The following is a 24,604-nucleotide window of genomic DNA, read 5'->3' as shown; positions in this document are numbered from 1 at the left end:
TGTTCATTAATTTCAGTGGGTCTACTCTGAGTGACAAATGTTACATATAACTAGGGTTGCCAGGTTCAGGGCCTGAGACTGATCCTGTATCTTTAGGAGAAGAGAAAGTCAGCCAAGTGCAGATGTTCTTGCAACCCTGTAAGGGAAAAACCACAAGGTGGAATTCTCCCTTCCCCCTGCACAACTTTTAAAGATACGGAAGACCTCTTGGTTGCCCGGCCCAGCCTCCGTTGGAGGTCGGTGCCGCGGATCGGGCTCTAAAGCGACCCCGTCCCCCGCTGACTCGGCATGCTCCCTCCCGCGTTGGCGTTACGCGGGGTGCGAAAGGGAAACACACTCTGCACATGTCCCGGGGCGCGCACCCTCTCTGGCAGACCTCGGCCTCCTTTCGTGGGGCTCTGCTTTCTTTGTTTCTTGGCCCTGACGCCGCTCCGGCGCTGAATCCTGCCGGCGCTGGGGCTGAGGCCGCGGGAGGGCCAGCCAGCCTTTCGGGGCGGGGGGTGGGCGTGGCAAGCCGGGCGGGGAAGGTGCCGGCACCGCGGCATAAAAGGCGGCGGCGGGCTGTGCCGGTCCTGCCTTCGCTCACCATTGCCGTCGCTGCCGCCGCCGCCGCCGCCTTCCGCCTTCTCCTTCTTCGTGCCCATCGCCGCCGCATCTGGGCGCTCCCTCCCAACACTCTCTGTGCGCTGCTTCCCTCGCGGGTGTTTTCGGTATTAGGTGAGTCTCCGGATTTGGAGCGGAGGGCCCTTTCCCTGCTGCCTCTACTGCAACCTGCCTGTAGCAGGTGATGCTGTGATGGGTCCCTGCTCTGGGGTGAGGTCCTCTTGCCCCTTGCGGGGGCAGTCGAGCCCCCTAGCTCTGCCCAGCTGCCAGCAGGCATCTCTCTCTCTCTCTGTGCCATTCTTAAGAGTAATGCTTGGCATAGGCTACGCGCCCCACTTATTTCCCCTGGAGTCCTTGTTTCTCTCCCCCTGCCTAATTTTTACTCCCTTCTTCTGCATATTTATGTATTTAAATTGTTGTATACCCCAATTTCTCTCTGACACACGCATAATCAAAGCGGTTTATATATACACAATTTTAAACAAACACAAATGTGCAATTACCGATGGCCAGTTAACAATAGCAGAAAGTGGCTAGCATATAAAACCAGGGGAATATGAGGAAGGAAAACCAATATGCTAGAAAAATAAGTGTTTATTTGTAATCCTAGTTTAATCGGGCTAGGATTACAAATAAACACTTATTTTTCTAGCATATTGGCCAGTTAACAGTGACAGAAAATGTTTTCTGCATAAGCCTGGGGAGGGTAGATGGGGCTTGATCTCAACTCTGTAGGGAGGGATGGGGCAGAGCCTGGGGGTCTCCAGATGCTGATGGACTACTGCCCCCCCTTATCTTTGGCCATTGGCCATGCTGGTTGGGACTGGTGGGAGATGTAGTTCAGAATCACCTGGAGAACACCAGGCTGGGGGAAGGCGCTGAAGACTCTCCCTCTAGTTAGGGATGCAGGAGAAATTTAATTCAGTTCATATTTAAAGGCGAATTTGCCTAATTTGCGTTTTACAAAACAATGTGAGAGCCACAATACTCCCGTCCTTTGAAGTTTGTACATTTCCGAACTTTGCAATCCAGTTCTCCAAGCTGGACAAAATTGCATATTGTAGGGTGAGGTCTGCATAAAAAATGCATGTATTAGTGATGGTAATGTGAAAATGCATTATATAGCATATTGGGGGGAAATTGGAGTAAAATGCTGATGAGTTTTCATGAGGACATAAAAGAAAATTCACAAACTGACGTGCAAAGGTGGAGAACTGAGTTTAAGACTGGAAAGGTGAGAAATGCAGAGAAACCAAGATCGACAAATCGCCCCATCCTTTTCTCCTGGGTTGATCAGAAAGGGATGCCTCTTTCTGTGGCCTATTAAGAGATCAGCACATGGCCAGCCATTATTCCTGAAGCCTTATGCCAAGTTGGGCTGCACTCCCAAGATCACTTATTTATTATATTTATATCCCCCTTTTGCTCCAAGGAGCGCAAGGTGGCACACATAGTTCTCTTCCTCCCCATTTTATCCTCACAACAACCCTATGAGGTAGGTTAGGCTGAGAGACTGTGACTGGCTCAAGGTCACCCAGTAAGCTTCATAACCAAGTGGGGAGTCCTAGTCCAGCACTTTAACCACTATACCACATTGGCTAAAAAGAAAAAAAGTTGCCAGAGGAAAGGGGCTTATTAAAGCTTGCGGTGACCTGTTTTTGCACATCTTTATATTGAGGCTGATTGCAGGTTACTTCTGGGCTATTAACATTTCTCACGTTTCGTGGAGATACGTTTGATCTTGTTGTCTTCCATCTTGGTGTGCCAAAGGGTGGATAGGATAGCTACAAGTGTGGCTGCCTAATGAGGTCTTGCAAAAGCTGGGCTACCTCCTGCAAGGGAGATTATACGCCTCACAAAGTGCCTCTTGCTGCTACATGCCCTCTTAATTTATTATCGTTGCAAAGTTCACCCAAATCTGGGGGTTGACTGGGTGTTTCCTTGCACTGGTTTCCTGGAAGATGGCCCTTTATTTCCTGTGCTTCAGCTGGAAAGAGGCAATTGGTGCCAGTCTAAACTGGTTCTGTCTTTGGGGATTGCTGGACTCAAATGAGCTGTGAATGCCTATTAGCTCTTAATGCAAATTGTGTGGGAAGGGCAGAGGAGGGTTTAGTGATGGCTGACAGAAGTTAGATTTTGCATCCCTCTGTAATACTGACAATATAAACCTGAGCCGTTGGCCCACTTTCAGACATCTTTTCTCTGCTCTTTTTGTCTCTGCAGGATAAGTAGTATGATTATTAAGTGTCGCCTTTCAGCCCGTCTTTCTATGGAAAGTAAAGGGAATCGGACTGTGGTGGTGTTGAACAATTTTGACGAACGGGATACCTTTAGAGAATCCTGATCAAGCTGCCGGCATCCTGATATACTTGAATAAGGTAACGATAAGGCTCAAGCGACAACTTTGAGGACTAGTAGGGTGTAAATCGCAGCTGTGCATGCTGCAGTTGCACACTAGGATGGGAAAATGGGGTGTTGGTTGCAATACTGTTCTTCCTAAAAATTGAAGCTTTTAAAAAGTAAGTTTTAAGATTCTAGTCCTGGTTGCTTGTGAAGATATGTTTGGACATATGTGGGTGAAATCTCAAAAGCTATAGAGAGCTTGCTTTAATGAGATTTCTGGGGCCATATATCCTGTTGCTCACCATGAATACCAGACGCAGGAGAAAAAAATATGCAGAATTAAAATTTAGAATCTCTATCTGGGACTTGTCCAAAGCCACCTGATGGGTCACAAGTCTGTTCTGCAGTTCTAGGCATCTATTGCACACATTACAGGAATTGGCAATGATTTATGAATGTTCTGAGAACTAAATATTTCTGCTTTCATTTTTAGCAAGTCAATATACATTAAGTCTGAAAATGTGCAGACGGCACCTGTTGTGATCTACTCAGCCTGCCCAGCTTTGGTGGATTTTCATTAGGGGTGTGATGGGATTTAACTGCCCCAGAAAGGATTTAATTGCCTTGGACAACCTCTTACCTCTGTCCATGGATAGCAGAATAACTTAAGCAAACATTTGCTTACTCTGTTCATAACATATCCAGGATGAAAAAAAGCCCCTTTTTTTCTTGGCATATTAGCTTGGTGTAACTGATCTGTTTAAACCTTTTCTAATCAGTGAAGACTGGTGGCTCTGATGTCAGCTGGGCAGTTAATCCACTCCAGGTTTTAGTCTGAACTTTCAAACAGCTGAAAGCACCTTAGACAGCTCTTTGAAAGTTCAGATTAAAACCCGGAGAGGATTCATCGCCGCACTGACATTGGAGCCAACAGGCTCCACTGTTTATAGTGGTATTTCACCATATTGATGTGATCAGTGGCATAGTGGTAAATTCAGAAATGCAGGGTCCCTTCATGTTAGTCACAGCCATGCCCCCTCCCCACCTTTTTTTTGCTGTGGGGTTGAGAATGAGATCAGAATAGCCATCCCTAGGAGCCAATAATCAGGAAAGAGGAGAGTGTTAGCTACTGAGAAGAGTCTTCTCAGTGGCTGACTCACCTTTCACTCTGATTGGTTCCAATCAGCAGGAAAAATTAAGGAAGCATATAAGAAGACTCTCTCCAGTGGCTAACACTCCCCTGTCATGCTGATTGCCTCGAAGGATGCTGGAGACATTGGGACCCTGCTCCTAAAAAAAATAATGAGTCTAAGATCCCCCGAGACCCTGGACGACTACACCCACGGATGTGATCTCTGGCTATGATAATTAAACCAGTTTTCTTCTAGCCAGTTCCTGTGAGGCCAGATTCCCATGATCTCAGCAAAACTCTGAAAACTTTAGGAATTAACAAATCCTCCCTCGGTACTAAACAAGCAATAATGCCCAAAGCCTTGTTTTGCAGTGGTTGAAATGTTAAGCCATCTCTGCAGGAAAATGCGCTGCAGAGGTAGTTGTATGAAAATAAATCTTTTGGGGGTGGAGTCAGAGTACCCATTGCTGAAGATACACCCCCCGCCCACCAAACCCTGTTCTTCCTGCACTGATCAAACAGCAGGTATCGATTTGCTGCAGTTCCTGGCGAGTGTATGTTATTCAAATCCATGGTGCTGGTATACCTCACAGAGCAGCATTTGCCAGTCTGGAGCCCTGCAGGTGGTTTGGCCCTCAACTTCCATCTCCCCAGCCAGCATGGCCACACGATGCTGCGGCTGATGGGACCACAGGGAATTGTTTTGGAATTGTAGTCCAACACTCTTGGAAGGCGTCACCAGGGTGGCGAAGGCTGTGGTCGAGTGTACTGCAAGATAATCATAACGGCAAACTCTCTTTAAGGTCGTACGGGTGCCACAGCATGGGGCTGGGAGAAAGCTGGTGCCGTGTGCTGTGCAAAAGCCAGGGTTTTCTACCTGTAAACACACACATCTCTCTCTGTGTGCGGGCCAGCAGGGTGCGTGATCACAGGTCAAGGATGCAGTTCAGTCAGGCAAAAGCAGCTGAGGGGCCACAGAGCAGGACTGGTGAGGGGTGTGGTCTGGGGGGTCCTGAGATTTGGGGAGAGAATCCTGAGTGTAGTGCCCAGTCACTCATTCCACTGTCGCAAGGAGATATGCTTGTGCAACAGAACTCCTCCCCCCTCGTGTGCCCCCTAAATCTTTTCTGGACGTTCCCCAACCCTCTGGAGCAGGTTTGGGAAGGGCGTGGGGAGGAGACTAGGAAAGTTATGTTGTGCAAGCATAAATCTTTGCACTCGCTGCATTGGATTGGGTGCTGCCTTCCCATCTTCCACCTTGATAATGTTGAACAAAAACCTCCTCCGAAGCTTTTTAAAAAATTTATATATAATTTTTTTCTCTCTCTGATGGGACTGATGCATAGAGGAGTTCTGGTAAATGACACATGCTGACTGGCCCAGATAAATGGATAAATAATAGATTGCATTTGGTACCAAGGAGCGTCTCTGTTGTAGTCTGCTCAGTGAGGAAGCTGTGAAACTATATAGGAGAGCTTTTCCTGCTTCCCACGTGAAATGTGTGACTCAGCTCAGTTCTGGTTATTGCTGACTCGGTTTGAGCAGCGAATAGATAACCCTCGGACATTTTCCATGGCGACGGATCTTTGATAAAGTTTAGAGCAGCTGCAACAGAAGCCTCTACGACATGCTAGGAACTGGGCTGTGATTGCATCATTTTAAGGCAGGATTCTGGCATGGCTCTCTTAACCCTGGTGGACTTGAGTCTTACCTGTATTATCTGCAGAGGATGTCTCGTATCAGATTTTCAGATCTGTGCAAGAAGATCATTAGGACAAAGTTTCTTGTCTGTCCCAGTGTTCTTAGGGAACGGAGCCTCTTCAATTACTCTCTGTCTAGTAGTATTTGTGTCCTCAGGAGTGCACAGTGGCATTGTGCTGGTTTAGGTGTAAACCATAGTTTAGCATTACGAGGATGACCCTGGCTTCTCTCTAGACTTGTGGGCTTCTCCACACCCCTTCTCTTCAGTGCGATCACTAGGACAGAGACATTTTTCTTCCTTTCTCATAACAACTAGAACCTAGGATCTTCCAGTACTGGGCGATTCAGGAAATGCTTCAGGCAGTAAAAAGTAAGAACTTCCTTATACAAGACATAGTTAAGCTATGGTATTTTCTACCGTAAGATGTAGTGATGGCCACCAGTCTTGACAGCTTTAAAACTAGTGTGGACAAATTCATGGAGGATAATGGCTATCAATGGCAATTAGCCATAATGGCTATGTTTTACCTCCGCTGTAGGATGCAGTATGCCTCTGAATATCAGTTGCTAGTAATCACAAGTAGAGAGAGGTGAACTCAAGTCCTGGTTATGGGCTTCCCTTTGGAGTATAGTGTTGGCCACTGTGAGAACAAGATGCTGGACTAGGTGGGCCCTTGGCCTGATCCAGCAAGGCTACTCTTGTGCTCCTGTGGAAGCGTCTGGAAGCTTTTGCTTCTGCTTTAGATTAACTGCAGCTTGTTGTGTCATCCTCACCTGACAAATCGTGGTTAATCTTAATTATGACTTGTTTGAAACGAGCCACTTCTAAACTGTCATTTATGAAGCTGTCTTGTTTCAGAAAACCATATGATTAACCAAAGTTTAGGGTGTGGATGACGTCCTAAACTATTGTTAATTTGACCTGGAAGCTTCCAGTCTTCTTGTGGCTACATCAGAGGAGAGGATTGTGGGTAGTATGTGAGTGCAGGGGGAGACTAGGCTTGTTTTTGTGTCACTAAGCCAGTCTTTTCCAACCTGGTGCCCTCCATATGTTTTGAACTAGAACTCCCATCAGCCCCAACCATTACAGCTGAAGGTCACCAGGTTGGCAAAGATTGCTTTGGCTTAGCCTTATGTCCAAATTCAACCCATTCTGAACTTGTGCTGTCTCTGTGCATGTTAGTTCAGAACCAACCAAGGAAAACCAAAGCAGTGATGTGTCCAATGATTATTAATGCAACACACACAGGCATAACGCTAACAACCCTGTGAGGTAGGCTGGACTGTGATGGCGCTTTCCCTTCAGCAACTTAAATTATTATTATCATTTTAGTTCGTTTATTAATCACTTCTTATGAAGCATTGTGAAGTGATTTCCCAATCAAATAAACACATATATTAAGCAATTGCATATACAGTAGGGCCCTGCTTACCAGTGCTTCGCATTCCGCTAATGCGGCGGCGGGAAGTTCCCCATTTTAAAGCCGTTTTTGCGATTTTGCAGCATTTTCACAGCATTTTCGCACGACGCGCCCCATTATAATCAATGGGGTTCCGCTTTATGGCGATTTCTGCTTTACAGCGGGGGCCTGGTCCCTAACCCGCCGTATAAGCGGGGCCGTACTGTATAAAAATAAATTTCAAATCCAATACAGAAACAGACTGGGATTAAAAAAAACCCCTCCACTTAGAAGGCTTGTTGAAAGAGGAAAGTTTTCAACAGGTGCTGAAAAGACAATAGAGACAGTGCCTGTCTGATAGGTGATAGAAGGACATTCCAAAAGGGTTAGGACCACCACCCTAAAGGCCTAGGTCCAATGCTGTACAGAACGGACCTCCTGATGAGATGGTATCTGCAGGAGGCCCTCACCTGCAGAGTGCAGTGATTGATTGGATATTTATTTTAAATTATATCTCACTCTTGCTCCGGATAGGAGCCCAGGGCAGCAAACAACACTAAAAAACTCTAAAACATCTTAAAAACAGACTTTGAAATATATAAAACAAAACATTTTTTAAAATATCTTTTTAAAAAAAAGCTTTAGAAACATCTAAAACGGCAATTCCAACACAGGCGCAGACTGGGATAGGTCTCAACTTAAAAGGCTTGTTGAAAGAGGAAAGTCTTCAGTAGACTCCAAAAAGATAACAATATTTAATAATGTCTAATATTTAAGGGGAGGGAATTCCACAGGATAGGTGCCACTACACTAAAGGTCCGCTTCCTATGTTTACCTCCTTGATAAGATGGTATCTGCAGGAGGCCCTCACCTGCAGAGCGCAGTGATCGGCTGGGTATATAAGGGGTGAGACAGTCCTTCAGGTATCCTGGTCCCGAGCTGTATAGGGCTTTGTACGCCAGAACCTGAACTTAACCTGGCAGGTAATGGGCAGCCAGTGCAATTCTTTCAACAGCAGCGTAACATGCTGGTGATATTCTACCCCAGTGAGTGGTTGAGCTGCTGCATTCTGCACTGGCTTTCACTTTAAAGTGGAATTTCTTCCAGTCACTTAAAACCAAACCGGAATCCCCTATTGCTGTGCATGTGTCTGGTGGCTGCTTGAACATCATACACTTTAAAAAAATAAATCCAGATTATTTTCTTTTGCTCTCCACCCCCACCCACCCAAAAGATCATCTGCAAACTGGAAAGTGGCAAATGTAACGCCAATCTTCAAAAAGGGATCCAGAGGGGATCCCGGAAATTACAGGCCAGTTAGCTTAACTTCTGTCCCTGGAAAACTGGTAGAAAGTATGATTAAAGCTAGATTAACTAAGCACATAGAAGAACAAGCCTTGCTGAAGCAGAGCCAGCATGGCTTCTGCAAGGGAAAGTCCTGTCTCAGTAACCTATTAGAATTCTTTGAGAGTGTCAACAAGCATATAGATAGAGGTGATCCGGTGGACATAGTGTACTTAGACTTTCAAAAAGCGTTTGACAAGGTACCTCACCAAAGGCTTCTGAGGAAGCTTAGCAGTCATGGAATAAGAGGAGAGGTCCTCTTGTGGATAAGGAATTGGTTAAGAAGCAGAAAGCAGAGAGTAGGAATAAATGGACAGTTCTCCCAATGGAGGGCTGTAGAAAGTGGAGTCCCTCAAGGATCGGTATTGGGACCTGTACTTTTCAACTTGTTCATTAATGACCTAGAATTAGGAGTGAGCAGTGAAGTGGCCAAGTTTGCTGACGACACTAAATTGTTCAGGATTGTTAAAACAAAAAGGGATTGCGAAGAGCTCCAAAAAGACCTCTCCAAACTGAGTGAATGGGCGGAAAAATGGCAAATGCAATTCAATATCAACAAGTGTAAAATTATGCATATTGGAGCAAAAAATCTGAATTTCACATATACGCTCATGGGGTCTGAATTGGCGGTGACCGACCAGGAGAGAGACCTCGGGGTTGTAGTGGACAGCACGATGAAAATGTCGACCCAGTGTGCGGCAGCTGTGAAAAAGGCAAATTCCATGCTAGCGATAATTAGGAAAGGTATTGAAAATAAAACAGCCGATATCATAATGCCGTTGTATAAATCTATGGTGCGGCCGCATTTGGAATACTGTGTACAGTTCTGGTCGCCTCATCTCAAAAAGGATATTATAGAGTTGGAAAAGGTTCAGAAGAGGGCAACCAGAATGATCAAGGGGATGGAGCGACTCCCTTACGAGGAAAGGTTGCAGCATTTGGGGCTTTTTAGTTTAGAGAAAAGGCGGGTCAGAGGAGACGTGATAGAAGTGTATAAAATTATGCATGGCATTGAGAAAGTGGATAGAGAAAAGTTCTTCTCCCTCTCTCATAATACTAGAACTCGTGGACATTCAAAGAAGCTGAATGTTAGAAGATTCAGGACAGACAAAAGGAAGTACTTCTTTACTCAGCGCATAGTTAAACTATGGAATTTGCTCCCACAAGATGCAGTAATGGCCACCAGCTTGGATGGCTTTAAAAGAAGATTAGACAAATTCATGGAGGACAGGGCTATCAATGGCTACTAGCCATGATGGCTGTGCTCTGCCACCCTAGTCAGAGGCAGCATGCTTCTGAAAACCAGTTGCTGGAAGCCTCAGGAGGGGAGAGTGTTCTTGCACTCGGGTCCTGCTTGCGGGCTTCCCCCAGGCACCTGGTTGGCCACTGTGAGAACAGGATGCTGGACTAGATGGGCCACTGGCCTGATCCAGCAGGCTCTTCTTATGTCCTTATGTTCGTAAACCTTGATATCTTTTGTCAGTTGCTTAGGCACCAGCCCAGTCAGAAGGAAGTTGAGGCTATTTTTTGACACATGTTGTTAGGGCAACAGCCTTCAACTAAGCAAAACTTGAAAATGTGAGAAGCGGAACACTGTTGTCTAGCCCCAGCAGGAGGAAGTAGGGACACTCAAAACAAGCAGCCCTGGTCCTGGCCCATTGATTTCAATGCCTTAGTCATCAGTAGGAGTCCAGGACCTGCAAGTACTCGCCCACTTTCAGTTATTTCTGGACAATGCAATGACAGGAACCAAAGTCACCTTCTTGGGATCAGAGAAGATCAGATGCCATGCTTGTGTAATTGACTTTGGGTTTTTCCTAGACCCCCATGATGTTTCCCAGCCAGAGTCAAGTGCAAAAGACTGAAAGCACAGGGTGCCCCTAAGGATATCCTGAGCCTGAGGACTCGTTTTCACTACCAGAACTGAACGCAGTGGAACATAGGGATCTGTCTTATACCAAGTCAGACCATTGGTTCATCCAGCTCAGTACTGTCCAAATGTTATTATTTTAAATTAAGAAATACGTTGAAAAACCAATTACAATTAGTTAAAAGCAGCACAGAGTAGTTTATTAATCCTTTTCTGTGACGTTCTCTCCCACTCGTTCTGCCATCTGAAGGTCTCCTACTCCCCTATTTATTGATTCCTTTAGAAAAAATCTTTTAATTTGCTTTTGCAGTATTAACATTAACAACAACAACCATCCATGGTGTGACATAATCCTGTGAATTTGTGATACATGACAAATAGGTTTTTTTCTTTTTCTCTCTCCTGTAATGGGTAAAGTTTGTAAGGTTCAAGATGATTTGTTTGTGTGCGTGCATCTCAGCCCAGCAAGTTTCTCTATAAAGTTCTATAAGCAATTGGAGCCGAAGATCTGTTTGATCCGGTTTTGGCCCATTGCATGAGCCCATACCATTGGCCATAAAAGTCATCCTCCGCATTGTCTTGTCTTGGTGCTATGCCAACGCATAGGGAGGCACGGAGAACGATAACTAGAGCTAGGGCCTTCTCAGTGGTGGCCCCCGAACTATGGAACGCCCTCCCTGATGAGATACGCCTGGCGCCTTCTTTGCTATCTTTTCGGCGCCAGGTAAAGACCTATCTCTTCGCCCAGGCATTTTAAAAATTTTAAAATTTGAATTTAAAATTGAAAATTTTTAATTATGTTTTATTGTGTTTTTGTATTTTAACCTGTTTTATTATGCTGTGCACCGCCCTGGGAGCTTATTGCTATAGGGCGGTCTAAAAATGTAATAAAATAAAATAAAATAAAAATAAAAATATTTGCTCTGACTCTTTTTCCCGTAAAGCATATTGCCACGTTAAGTGGAACCATTCCTTCTGATTTCCATTTTCTTGCTACTGTCTGCCTAGCAGCAGCCAAGAGGAGCCTGCCCCACAACCAGAGTTCTTGGGGCAGCTTTCACTGAAAAGTAAAATAAAATGCAGAAGCGGTATAAAGACAAGGAGCAGTGCAGGCAAGCCCAGGTTTATGGCTGTGTAGATGTGTCAGGAGGCCTTGAGGTTAATGATGTCTCTGCAGCAGAGACTGCTGGTTCTGTGACTTTTGGGGTGTCATGATGTGTAGACCCAGATGGGTAATCCATGGCTTTCCCATCTGTAGGGTGGATATTCTTGATAGACCAAAGACATTATTCCATATTTTATATCTGGATTGTAAGGAGGGGTTTTCTTCTTCTTCCCAGACAGGGGCAGAGTTTGTTGGTCTTGTCTATTTGCTACATCAGCACCCAGCAGTGTTCCTTGCTGCTTCCTTCATCTCCATACAACCAGCTTGCAGCTGATCAGAATGGTTGGATTCAAGCCCACTGATGTCCCTCCCACAGCCACTGTGAAGTTTGTTGGAGCTGGCACAGCTGCCTGCATTGCAGACCTGATCACCTTTCCCTTGGACACAGCAAAAGTCAGATTGCAGGTGAGCCCCTGTAGATGTAAGCCTGAAGGTTGCTTTCCATGTCTTTCCTCACACAGGTCTACACACGGCGTGTGCGTGTGACCACGCATGCTTGCCTTGTTGCTTCCTCGTTACTTTCATGCACAGTGAATTAAGTGTATCCGTTGTCCCCTTAAGTACAACTTACAGTTTTCCCTTCCTGGTGCAGGCCTGTGCTAGGGGCCCTGCCAGAGCGTTGCATGTAACCTTGCAAGTGAATGGGTTAAGTTACTAGCATCTCTGCAGCCCTCTAATCCAGCAGTCGAAGTTCAACAGACAATTTGATGTCAGTGATGGGAACAACAGACACCTACCAAAACAAACGTTGCGTGTAAAGTTCACCTGAGTGCTATACACTGGCGCCTTGTAGGAAAAATATGTGAAGAAGGCCATTGTATCTCTTGGGGATAAAGGTTTGGCAGAAACGCTTCTCATTCACCTGTTTCCCTGGAGCATCAGATATTTCTCAGGGGATTGATGTGAATGTGCACACTGAGCAGCAGCCACAGAAGTTACAGATTCGCTATCGTGATTTCACGCGTGTCTTTGAGAAGAGAGCGGGAACGTTGCTGGCAGCCGGATGCTAGACTTTGGTTTGATCCAGCAGGGCTCTTGCTGTGTTGAGTCTATCAGTGCAGAAAACAAACAATTGGAATAAACAGCAACTCTCTTGGCTGCAAGACCCTCTCCCTGCTTGCTGGCCTCTTCCCACCTGGCCTGGAAGGGCGGGGCCTTCACTGACTGCAGCTACAAAAGGTATCACTACCTGAAGATGCCAGAAACCACCTTGACTGTGGGGTGTTGTTTAGGGGCTTCTGTTTGGGTAAAAGTTTACTTTCTGATGGTCGGTTTTTTGTTTTGCTGTTACTGGGATTATGCTCCTGTATTTTATTGTTGGATTTTATTAGGAATTTTAAGGATGTATCAATTTATTGTATGTTTTGTAAGATTTTTTTTATTGACCATTTGAATTTATTTCTTACAGTGAATTGTGTAACTTTTTTCCTGTTCATGTTGTGAGCCGCCTTGTGCGTAAAATACTATGGAAAGGTGGCATACAAATAAACAGTGATGATGATGAACTCTGACCTAGAGAGTGACTAACCAGCTGCTAGAGCCTGCTTGGTTTGCATCACCTCCCCAGGCTTTTGAACCCTTTGATTGAGCAGTCTTTGAGGAAATAGTAAATCTGATCGTCAGTAGATCTGATAACAGTTTCTAAATTATGGCCTCTCCGCACCATAATTGGGAAGAGGAGGAGCTTTGATGAGAGTAACTGGGACAAGCAGGTTTAGGAGGCTGTGTGGCAAAGATAATCTTAACCTTTTGCAAACCTTCCCTGACCTGTTGGAGGACAGAGCTGAATATGCTGTATGGTCAGCTGCCAGTTCAGTTGGATTCTGTGTATGGTATGGGGGAGAGAGCGCCATCTTGTGCTTTACCTGAGCAGCCATATTGTCTTGGGCCAGCCGTGGAGAAGAGGGGAGGTATATTCCTCCTCCACTCTCCTGGGGATGGAACCTAGATTGCCCTCCAGCGCAAGGAGGGCCAGCTCAAGCTTTGAGAAAAGTCCTGTGCAGAGTGGTGGGCCCCTTTCCCCCTCAGTCAGCTCTGTCAGCAACAACAACACTCCCAAGTGGCTTCAAGCAGCTGTGCCTAGCCACCCTTCTTATTACCCACAATGCCCCGGAAAGATGCTAGGTCAGGGGCATTGTGGGAAATGGGTGGCTAGAAAAGCAGCCTGGTTACCTGTTCAGCAACAAAGGAGGGCCAAAGCCAGGCATTATTAGCACTGGGCCCTTCCAAGGCACGGTGGCCCTGGCAGCTGCCCTCGACACCAGGTGCCAGCGCCGCTCCTGAGTTCAGTCACTCAGGGCTCCAATTCATCCTAAAGCCTCTTCATCCCATCTCCCTCCCTGCTCTCCTCCCTTTCCTCTCCCGAGCAGATCCAAGGAGAGAAGCATTTGGCTGCCTCGGCCCGGGCGGCGCAGTACAGAGGGGTCTTTGGCACCATGGCCACGATGGTGAGGAATGAAGGGCCCAAGAGCCTCTACAACGGGCTGGTGGCCGGCCTGCAGCGCCAGATGAGCTTTGCCTCCGTCCGCATCGGGCTGTACGACTCGGTGAAGCAGTTCTACACCAAGGGCTCGGAGTGTAAGTGGGCTGGCGTCCTCCGGGGCTCATTCCTGGAGAGGGGAAGGGGCCAGGACTGAGGACCACGTGGTAGCCTCGCTTCCAGACCCCACGGCCTTTCAGCTGAAACCCAGATGGACAGCTTGGCTGTGAATGTGTTGCAGGGCTGGGGAAGGTCCCAGGCTCAGTCCCCAATGGCATCTCTCAGGTAGGGCTGGGAGAGGCTCCTGACACCTGGTGCGTAAGGGCCTGTCTAAACCCGCCAGGGACAGGATCTGGTTTGCCAAGACCAGCTGGACAAACCATGGTGGTGTTGTGTCATGTGCACCAGCAGTGGTGAGCCTCGGGTTTGCACATTGCCAAAAGCTGGCATGGGCTTAGAAGGAGTGGAGGCTAGAAAGTGACTTAAGGCAGTGAAGTGAAACTGAAACTTGTGACCAGTTTTAAACTCTGCAGAACAAGCAACTCTGCTTCTGTTAGGGGCAAAGAGCTGAGCATGGCAGCTGCAGCTGCAGGATTTCTCCCAAATACTTCCAAGTCTTTCTACAGAGCCTTAAGGGCTACAGACTTTATAAATAAGAAGCTGATATATATTTTGCCCAGTAGGAAATCCTACGCTTGCAAGCTGGAAGTCTTAGGATATATAAGACTGTGTTTAGGAAGCTTTGGGGTATTCTAAGGCTGGGCCACGGAAGATGTATATAAGGTAGACTTGTGAACAGCTGCTCACCTGTGGTGAGTAGGAATTACTCTTCAGGTGATCAGGCAGGGAAGCTTTTGTGAAATGAAATGCAGCCAGGTTGCCTTATGTTGCGGTAGCAGGTGGAGAACCTCCAGCCTCTGGGCCATATTTGGCCTTCCAGGCCTCCCCATTTGGCCCAGCAAGCCATTCTGGGGGAGCCTCGTCCACCTGTCCTACACCCATCATGCGTGATGTCACGTGCCAGGCAGTTAGGGTGGGGCTTCAAAGGAACATTTGGCAGCTTAATGTGAGCTTCTTTGTTCCTCTGCTGAAGCAAGGCAGTCCCCCAACCGCCCATCAGTGGTAGGGTGGAGAAGAATGTGCCTTGTTCAAAGAGGGCTCCTACGTGGCTCCTTTCTACCTGTCCAGGGAGCTGTGCAGGGAGGCTTGCATAAGACTGGCAACACACCTTGCGCTATGGTTCCCAAGCTTGGGAACCCCCCAAGGGCTTTTGACAAGTGGGTGGGACATCCATCCTGCCGATCATGTGATGTCATTAGGCAATGTGATTAACAAGTGTTTTGCCCCGTGCACCTATCAAAGTTTATTATTTATTTATTAAATTTACATCCTGCCCTTCCTCCTGGAAGGAGCCCAGGGTGGCAAACAAAAACACAAAAAAACCATTTAAAAACAAAAGACTTTAATACAAAGCATCTTTAAAAACATTAAAAAAAAAAGCATTAGAAAATCTAAAAAAGCAATTTCAACACAGACTGAGATAAAGTCTCTACTTAAAAGGCTTGTTGAAAGATGAAGTTGGCCCACAAGATGGGGCCAGGTAAAGATCTGGCCCCCAGGGCCAAAAAGTGTCCCCACCCCTGGTTTAGGTCAATGATGTGTTGCAAAGGGCTTACTAGTGGGCTACTAACATTGGGGAGGGGCTTGCTTGTGAGGCTTGCTTAAGGGGACCAAGGCTTCATCATTGCTTATCATAGCAATGTTCAACAGGGGATCTTGTTTCTGCAAGAAGTTGGAAGTTGCATGTGCTCTACTTCTCTTTGTCTTTTCTAACCAGGCCACTCTCTCATTGATTTTGGCAGATGCTGGCATCGGCAGCCGTCTCCTTGCCGGGTGCACCACTGGAGCGATGGCTGTGGCCGTGGCTCAGCCCACAGACGTGGTGAAAGTGAGGTTCCAGGCTCAAGCCCGGGTGGAGGGTGGCAGGCGGTACCAGGGAACCCTGGATGCCTACAAGACCATTGCAAGAGAGGAAGGATTTAGAGGCCTCTGGAAAGGTTGGTAGAGGCTGAGGGCACTGGGACTTAAAGGGACTGACACGTTCCGTCTCGGGAGGGGGGCAATGCTGCCTGAGTCCTTAAATGCGTGAGAGCCAATTTGTGCTAGGTGTGTGGGCAGGAGGCTGGTGCTGTGCTGCAGCCTTCATCCCCTTCTGATCACTGGAAAGATATTGTTCTAGATCAGTGCTCAAGTTGCGGGTGGAGGGGAAGTCCTCCACAAGTCGCACCCTCTGATTTATCCCCCCCTCCCCACAAATCATGGTCCAGACTAGGAATGTAGTTCGCTTTCTGATTCTGTTCCATTTTTCAATTCATCAAATGGGCTGCCAGTTCCTATTTGCCATAAATTGTCTTCCACTAGTTATTGCGATTCCCCGTTCTCCCTTCCCCCCCCATTATTTTTCCAAAAAATTATGTATTTTTCTCCATTATTCTTTATGCTGCTGCATATTTATATAATGTATACAGCAGCAGCAGATTACAAAAATAATTATGTAAATAGTGACATAATTCTCGTTGCGGATTTTTTTAAAAAAAATTACGGTGTCGCTAACAGTTGCAAACGCATGCCAAGAGGGAGAGCCTGTTCAACGATGAGACGAACTTTCAGATTACCCCAGAATTGGATACTAAATCTGATTCTGCGAATGTTCTACACCATCCCTAGTCCAGACTTCTTATTATTGAAGAACTGCTCTGGGTTCTTGCAGCTCGCTCCATGTGTATCCCCCTCAGTCTTGAGGGCTAGAATCTTGCTTTTAAAAAAGAAAATAAAAGTTAAGTCAGGATGCTGCTTTTTTTTTTTAAGTGAAGCAGCATGAAACCTGAGGTCCTGACCTGCACCTCCTTAATCTGAATCCAGTACTGTGGCCTGGCCTCTGACTTCATAACTTTATTGTAAACCAGTGCTGCCAGTTACACTTTTATAAATGTGCTGCATCTTCTTTTTTGTTTAGGGACTTCCCCTAATATAACCCGGAATGCTATTGTGAATTGTGCTGAACTGGTGACCTACGACCTGATAAAGGACGCCCTTCTGAAATACAACCTCATGACAGGTGGGAATGATGGACAGGACTGGACACTCTTGCTTCAGGAACCTTCTAGGGCAGATTCATACCATACATTTAAAGCACATAACGTCCCCCAGAGAATCATGGGAACTGTAGTTTGCTAAGGGTACTGGGAATTTGTAGCTCTGTGAGGAGGAAACCACAGAACCCAGAGTTCTTTGGGGGAAGTCGTGTGCTTTTAGGCTGATTCTAGTGTGCAGACTGTGGTACAGCCCTTTCACAGGCCTATACCGGATTGGAAAGGCTCTTCACACCCATGCTGTGTAGTGCAGGGGCAGGCAGAAGGTAGATTGGGATCTACCAGTAGACCCTTGCGGATGTTCCCAAAGAGTTCTTATAGTTTAATATTGGCAAGTATAATTACAAAACATACAATTTCAAATCAACAAGCCTTTTAAGTAGAGACCTTATCCCAGTCTGCATCTGTTTTGAAATTGCTTTTAAAGTTTTTTTTAAAGATGTTTTGTTTTAATATGTTTTAAAGTCTTTTGTTTTTAAGATATTTTAGAGTGCTTTTCATGTTTTTGTTTGCAGCCCTGGGCTCCTTCTGGGAGGAAGGGGGGGGATATGCATTTAATAAGTTAAATAAATAGTTTTTAAAAAAAATCTCTGCTATGGCTGGCCTTGGTGCTAATCGCTTCTCTCTCATTCTTGGTGTGCCTCACCTGTAAATGACTAGTATTAATAATTTGACAAGGGCTTTGTGCAATTCAACAGTAGCCACTTTTATTTATTTGTTTATATTTATATATTTACATTTGTATCCCACCTTTTCTTCAAGGAGCTCAAGGTGGCCCACATGGTTCTCCTCCCTCTCCATTTTATCCTCACAACAACCCTGTGAGGTAGGTTAGGTGCAGAGGCAGTGACTGGCCCAAGGTCACTCAGTGAGCTTCATGGCTGAGTGGGGATTTGAACCCTGGTCTCCCAAGTCCTTGTCCAAGGTGCTTTAACGTCACACTGCCTGTTCTGGAGCTTTGTGTTGGAATCCCTGACAGGGTAAATTTGTACTTATGCTAAGACTATGTGTGTCTGTGCGTGTACATAATATATATATATATAATCTCACCGCATAGGAAAGCGAATCATAGAATCGTAGAATCGTAAGAGGCCTATAAGGCCATCAAGTCCAACCCCCTGCGCAATGCAGGAATCCAAATCAAAGCATTCCCGACAGATGGCTGTCCAGCTGCCTCTTGAAGGCCTCCAGTGTCGGAGAGCCCATTACCTCTCCAGGTCATTGGTTCCATTGTCGTATGGCTCTAACAGTTAGGAGGTTTTTCCTGATGTTTAGCCGAAATCTGGCTTCCTGCAACTTGAGCTCATTATTCCGTGTCCTGCACTCTGGGATGATTGAGAAGAGATCCCGGCCCTCCTCTGCGAAGAAAACTTGCAGGCAGTGAAGGCTGTAATGGGGCAGTGCCCCATTTGCCCTCTGCCTGTCCTCAGCCGGCTCCCACCTGCCTGCCTCCTTGATTCCATCCAACCCACAGGGGTGGCACCACCTGCCAGCTTCCTCTTCCTGCATTCTCAGTGTTTCCCTTGCTGAACTCAGCAGGGAGAAGGAGGATGGGAGCAAAACTACAATTGGTTGGCTCTGCCTGCCACTGGCTTGGTCCGCCTACTCTTTGGGCGTCCTCCCTTCTGCCCCACCAGCCTGACTACTGCTTGCAGGCAACTTCCTTAAGTTATCTGTAGGGATGCCTCGCTCTTGGCTGACTCCAAAAATAATTTCTGGGCCATGATTTAACATGGGAATGTTAACATAGGCTCAGTGTGGTGTAGTGATTAAGGTGCTGGACTACGACTTGGGAGACCAGGGTTCGAATCCCCACACAGCCATGAAGCGCACTGGGTGACCTTGGGCCAGTCACTGCCTCTCAGCCTCAGAGGAAGGCAATGGTAACCCTCCTCTGAATACTACTTACCATGAAAACCCTATTGCCATAAGTCGGGATCAACTTGAAGGCAGTACATTTGCATTTTTTTAACATAGGCTCATGGAACTTAGGGAGTTGCTTCAAGCCTGCGTCAGAACCATAGTAGTTGTGCATAGGCCTCGTTTTTCTAGCAAAATATCTGCCCAACTCACGACGCCTCCCTCCTTTCCCCCCACTCCCTCTTTGCAGATAACCTCCCTTGCCATTTCACCTCTGCGTTTGGAGCCGGCTTCTGCACGACTGTCATTGCTTCCCCTGTTGATGTAGTGAAGACCAGATATATGAACTCTGCCCCCGGCCAATACGGAAGTGCTGTAAAGTGCGCCCTCTCCATGCTTCAGAAGGAAGGCCCTCTGGCTTTTTACAAAGGGTAAGCATCCATCTCCCTTGGATAAAGAGGGGCTCTCCACAACGCATGAGGTTGCTGGGAGCTGGGTGCTGGTGCGAGACAGCAAGTGTGTTCACAACCACCCAGTGCTGGTGACTCAAGGCTGTCTGTTTCTTGGGAGCCTCTGTGTTTTCCTGTTCCCTCCCAAAGAAGCGGGTTCCCTTGCTGCCAAGAAAAGTCATCCTTAGAACTGGGGGGAGAGGGAAGCTGCCCGGTTGAGCAGCACACAACTCTTAGGACAACCAGTCTCCAGAGCAAACCGTATCCGTTAGCCACACCTGAAGGGGGAATGGGTTGATCTGCCGGTTATTTGTGAAATCTCTTTGAAGATGAATTAAAAAAAAAACACTCAAGGGGCCCCCACCAGGTTTTATAGTAAAAAAGGGTGGGATTTGACTAGCGTTGTGGGCCCCTGTTTCAGAAGAGAGAGGTGGAGATACACTGGAACGAGGAGAACAGTGAGTGTGTTTCTATCCGTAGACGGGCACCGTCTCTGTTGCCTTTTGGCGTCTGCTGAAGATCTTCATCTTCCAATAAGCCTCTTGGGGTAGAGACCTTTTTCCCAGTCTGTATCTGTACTGAATTGTTTTTAAGATGCTCTTTTTGTGCTATCGCTTGTTGCTTGCAACCCTGGTCAGAGCTTGGAAAAGTTACTTTTTTTGAACTACAACGCCCATCAGCCCCAGCCAGCATGGCCACTGGCTGGGACTGATGGGAGTTGTAGTTCAAAAAAGTAACTTTTCCAAGCTCTGCCTGGGCTCCTGTGGAAGGTGGTATTATTATTATTATTATTATTAATTGGCATCTGCCTGTCCCTGTATCTGCTACTCCTAAGGTATACTGCCTCTGAATATGCAGGCTCCATTTTAGCAATGATGGCCAATTGCTATTTAATTGTCCCGGCTTCCCTTGAATGTCCTTTTAAGGCTATCTTGGCCAGGCCCCACCCCCCACCCCATGGCACTGAATCCCACGTTAGTTACGCATTGTGCGTGAACCAGCCGCCCTCTTCCTTCATTGGGTGATCCTGAATTCTAGCCTCATGAAGACAGCGAGGAAAGAATTAGTTCTACCCAAGACATCTAGGCTACGTCGTCAGATGTGTACCTAGGCCCACTTGCCAGGGGCCAAGGTGGAATCTGGGGAGCACTGCTTGGGTTCCCCACTGCCTCCGTGGGTGCCCCTAAAAATGTTGCCTTGCCATGCTGCTGTTTGGATTGCGCTTGTGCCTTTGGGTGAATCTTACCTTGCTGTCTACCAATGGGTCTCACACTAGCTCCTGGTCTCTGTCTTAGCTTTACACCCTCGTTTTTGCGGCTGGGATCCTGGAATGTGGTGATGTTCGTGACCTACGAGCAGCTGAAGCGCGCCATGATGGCGGCCCGCGGATCCTGGGAGGCCCCCTGCTGAGCCTGTTGATGGGTGCTGTTTACAGATCTTAGACGTGTGCACACATAACAAATCCTCAATTTGAATCCCCCCATATCTGTAGAACCTTCCCTATAGTGTTTTTTGAAAACTACTTTTGTCTTAACATTTCGGTGACTTCTTGTTCATCAGGAGGAGGAGCGCTTGGCTGCTTCTCTCTCTCTATTTTAGTAATTTGTTCTTAATGTGGTGTTGTCCGTTCTCTGTAGCTCTGCTCTTCGGATTTGCCTGTTTGGATGCGAGTGCTTTATTAAGCTCTGAAGAATTTAGACCGCAGGGGCTCAGTTTGCAAGAGGGCTGTGTGGACTCCCCCATCCAGCTTTTCTATATGTAACATACACATTACACAAAATTATACATTTGTTGTACAGAAAGTGCTTTGACTGAGGCTGTAGTAGGTAACATCCGCTGGCCAATTGCCCAGAGCCATGTTTTCCCAAGGAAAGGAAGATGCTGGAATAATTCACAAGTGGCTGGCCCAGCCTTTCCCAGCCTGGCTGGGCTGATGGGAGTTGTAGTTCAAAATGTCTGGAGGGCCCCAGGTTGGGTGAGTCAGGACTAGTCACTTGTGAAGTCGTCTGAATCTGACTGGACATGGCAAAATCCGGTCTGGATCCTGCTGATTCTTTATAAGGTGGTGCTGTGGGTTTATAAATACAGTCCAGACTGGGTAGCAGAAGAGCATTTGGGAGGGAAAGCGTTGCATTTTTTATTTATCTATTTTATTTTTTAAAAGGAATTTACTCTAGGCAAGGCTTACTTCTAGCTTTTTGACACCCACTGGAGGTGGGGGGCAGGAAATGAAAGTGGTTGGAAGGGGATTAACTCTCCCATTCACACGGCACTAAATCTCCGCACCTCATAGGGATTCAGCAAGAGCCCTTTTCCTGCATACACATTTGCTACTATTGTGACTAATTTGGCTCTTTTGAATCGAGGCCAAGCTGCAAGGCACGGCAGGCAAACTGGATCCCAAAGGGATAGAGAACTTGGGGATGGCTTTACAGCTTGCGAGAGTGCCAGCATATTCCTCCATCTCCAACTATTATGATATCAGTGTAATTATAATCAGAACAGTCTTTAATTTGATATTAAGAAGGGAGATCAAACACAGTACATCAGCATCACCCAGCTGCATTTCCCTCGATGGCTAAATGGCAGACTGAGCTACAAAGTTGTAAGCTTGGGATACAAATTGATCTCTAATTGTGGGCTCATAAATGGTGGGGAGGGTATAAAAAGGCTATTGTTTATTCCTGCGTTTTCAGAGTTGGAAGGTGATTTGAAATGGGAGTTGCTGTTCATGGTGCATGTTCACTTATAAAAGGGAGTTGCAGGTTTTTGTACAGTATAGAAAACCTGTTTGACGAGGTGACGGTGGGACCAAATGCAGGTATGCGTGTTTGCACTCCCTGGAAAAATGATGCCTTTTGGAACGCACTTCCATTTTTCTCCAGCTGTCATGCCCCTCCAGCTTTTCGCTTTAATGTTATCTGATGATCAATACTCCGAGGGTGGTGGGGTGAGGGTGCTGAATGTCACTTCCTGAAGCTCTCCTCGTATTGAGCAGCCATGGTGGGACTCTGTACCAAGTCAGGCGGAGAATTTGCTTACAACAAAACAAGGAAGCCTCCCTTGGTGTTTCTGCCTTTCGATCTAGGCATGTTCTTGACCAAAGCTTTTGGTAAGAGCATTGCTTGAAATTTTGAAGCTGACTTTGAGCTTGGTTGCCTTTGATGCTTGGAGCAGAAGATAGGCCTTCACAGCTAATTCCCACCCCCTTGCCACCGGGAAGTGAATTTGGGAATCGAGCTCTTGAGGAGCCCAGACCTGTGAAGGAGTTAAGTGCAAGAATGGATGTAGTTCCCTGGGAGGGGCTTCTGTTGGGCACCATAAATGGATAATAATGGGTGCATCTTTTATATAGGCTTCCACTACCACCACTATCCCACAGGGAAAAAATTACTCTGGTCCTTTTTTTTTTTTTTAAGGGTTGCACACTTGTGACTTGGAGAAGCTTCATGGCCAACATCCCTGGAGATGTGTGTGAGAGAAGGACACTGTGGGCTTCCCTTCTGCTCTTTCTCAATAGGACCAAAAGGAATTTCCACTTGCCATCTAGCTTGCTGGTAGAGCCTGGCTGATGGGAATGGAAGCGGAGAAGGGCATCTGACCTCCTCCTCCTCTGCTGAAGGTGTCTTAAAGAAACGGGAGGTCTCTCCAAGTCACAGTCTGGCAGCTCAGGCGCTCCTTGTAGTGTGTGCGTATGTAGCTATATACTGTTACAGTTTCCTGACTTGGGAATGACTCTCCTTAACAATTTTTCTGCAGGGCTTAATGAAGCATCTTACAGGCTGGTAACTTGATGTTTTAACCTTTTAGAGAACATGCATCCTGAGGCTTTGTGTGTGTTACCTTTCTGTAAAGCTATTTGTGATGGTACAAAGTGGTGATGGAACTGTTGTTTTTTTAAAAAAACACCTTTGTGTTGTCACGTCTCATTTTTTAAAATAAAGCTAAAGTAGAAAGCTCACCCATTCTGGTTAGTGCAACATCTCTCTCCCCGTCCCCCATCACAAATATATCTAATGTACTATGCATACTGTGGCTTATATCAACCAAGCAAACATGTGCACCTGGATAAATTCCAACATTTGGATTTTATGCTGTCCTTTGGAAGTATCTCGCTCATGTTCTGGAGGTCTAACACCAAAAATAAGCAGTATGTGGCCACTAACAGCCCTCCTGCTGGTTAACCACAAGCTAAAGACTCTTTCCTGTGTGATGGCAAGCTGCACAGGTTACCTTGGAGAACACGTGTCCGATCCAGCAAGGGAGGCCTGTGCACGGAAGCGGCCTTCTGTCTGCAGAACGAATACGCCTCTGCATTGCTGTGCTTTCCTAGGCCTCATTTAGAAACAGGAAGCGGACTCATACTGAGTCGGACATTTGGTCCATCTAGCCTAGTATTGTTTACACAGATTGGCAGCGGCTCTTCAGGGTTTCAGGCAGGGCTGTCTCCCAGCCTTAGCTGGATATATTATTGAGGATGGAACCTTAGCCCTTCTGCATGCAAAGCAGATGCTCTGCCACTTAGCTAAAGATAAGCTAAGATTCCAGCCCTCAAGATCCTGAATAAAAAGCTGATATGAGTAGGATTGCGGGAAGTTGCCTTACACTGGGTTAGCCCTTTGGTTCATCTAGGTCAGCATAGTCTACACTGACTGGCAACAGTTGTGGAAGGTTTCAGGCAGAGTTCTCTCTCAGCCCTGCCTGAAGATGCTACTGGGGATTGAACCTGGGCCCTTTTGTATGCAAAGCTAATGCTCTAGCACTGAGCTACGGCCCCTTCCCCCTAAATTATTTTATTCAGCTCACTGAATGAGTGTTGCACTACAAGCTGGGAGACCAGGGTTTGAATCCCCACACAGCCATGAAGCTCACTGGGTGACCTTGGGCCAGTCACTGCCTCTCAGCCTCAAAGGGAGGCAATGGTAAACCCCCTCTGAATACCGCTTACCATGAAAACCCTATTCAGAGGGTCTCCGTAAGTTGGAATTGACTTGAAGGCAGTCCATTTCCATTTTGAATGAGTTGGATGTGTGTATCCATGGATGGGGGAGGAAGAAACAATGCTTGCATATAACTGGTAGCGAGACGGAAACAGAATTTGGATAA

General features: G+C 46.7%; 1 protein-coding gene across 1 annotated transcript; it reads left to right on the top strand.

The window, feature by feature from the left end:
- Positions 1-543: 543 nt before the first annotated feature.
- Positions 544-23,459, top strand: LOC133385649 (dicarboxylate carrier SLC25A8). Its single transcript, XM_061629101.1, has 8 exons — positions 544-717; positions 2,827-2,981; positions 11,734-11,963; positions 13,928-14,135; positions 15,900-16,094; positions 17,054-17,155; positions 19,300-19,480; positions 20,794-23,459. The coding sequence occupies exons 3-8, from the start codon at positions 11,838-11,840 to the stop codon at positions 20,906-20,908; spliced, it is 927 nt and encodes a 308-aa protein (XP_061485085.1). The 5' UTR covers positions 544-717; positions 2,827-2,981; positions 11,734-11,837; the 3' UTR covers positions 20,909-23,459.
- Positions 23,460-24,604: the final 1,145 nt, after the last annotated feature.

The sequence above is a fragment of the Rhineura floridana genome, chromosome 5 (assembly GCF_030035675.1).
Source record: "Rhineura floridana isolate rRhiFlo1 chromosome 5, rRhiFlo1.hap2, whole genome shotgun sequence".
In the NCBI taxonomy this organism is placed as follows: Eukaryota; Metazoa; Chordata; class Lepidosauria; order Squamata; family Rhineuridae; genus Rhineura; species Rhineura floridana.
The sequence above is the reverse complement of the archived record's forward strand: the minus strand, read 5'-3'. Positions and strand labels throughout refer to the sequence as shown.

Bases quoted from the DNA above. Each gene is read 5' to 3' on its own strand.
- LOC133385649 (XM_061629101.1), top strand. From the start codon at position 11,838: ATGGTTGGATTCAAGCCCACTGATGTCCCTCCCACAGCCACTGTGAAG. The intron at 14,136-15,899 runs GTAAGTGGGCTG...TGATTTTGGCAG, and splicing joins CTACACCAAGGGCTCGGAGT to ATGCTGGCATCGGCAGCCGT. The intron at 17,156-19,299 runs GTGGGAATGATG...CCCTCTTTGCAG, and splicing joins GAAATACAACCTCATGACAG to ATAACCTCCCTTGCCATTTC.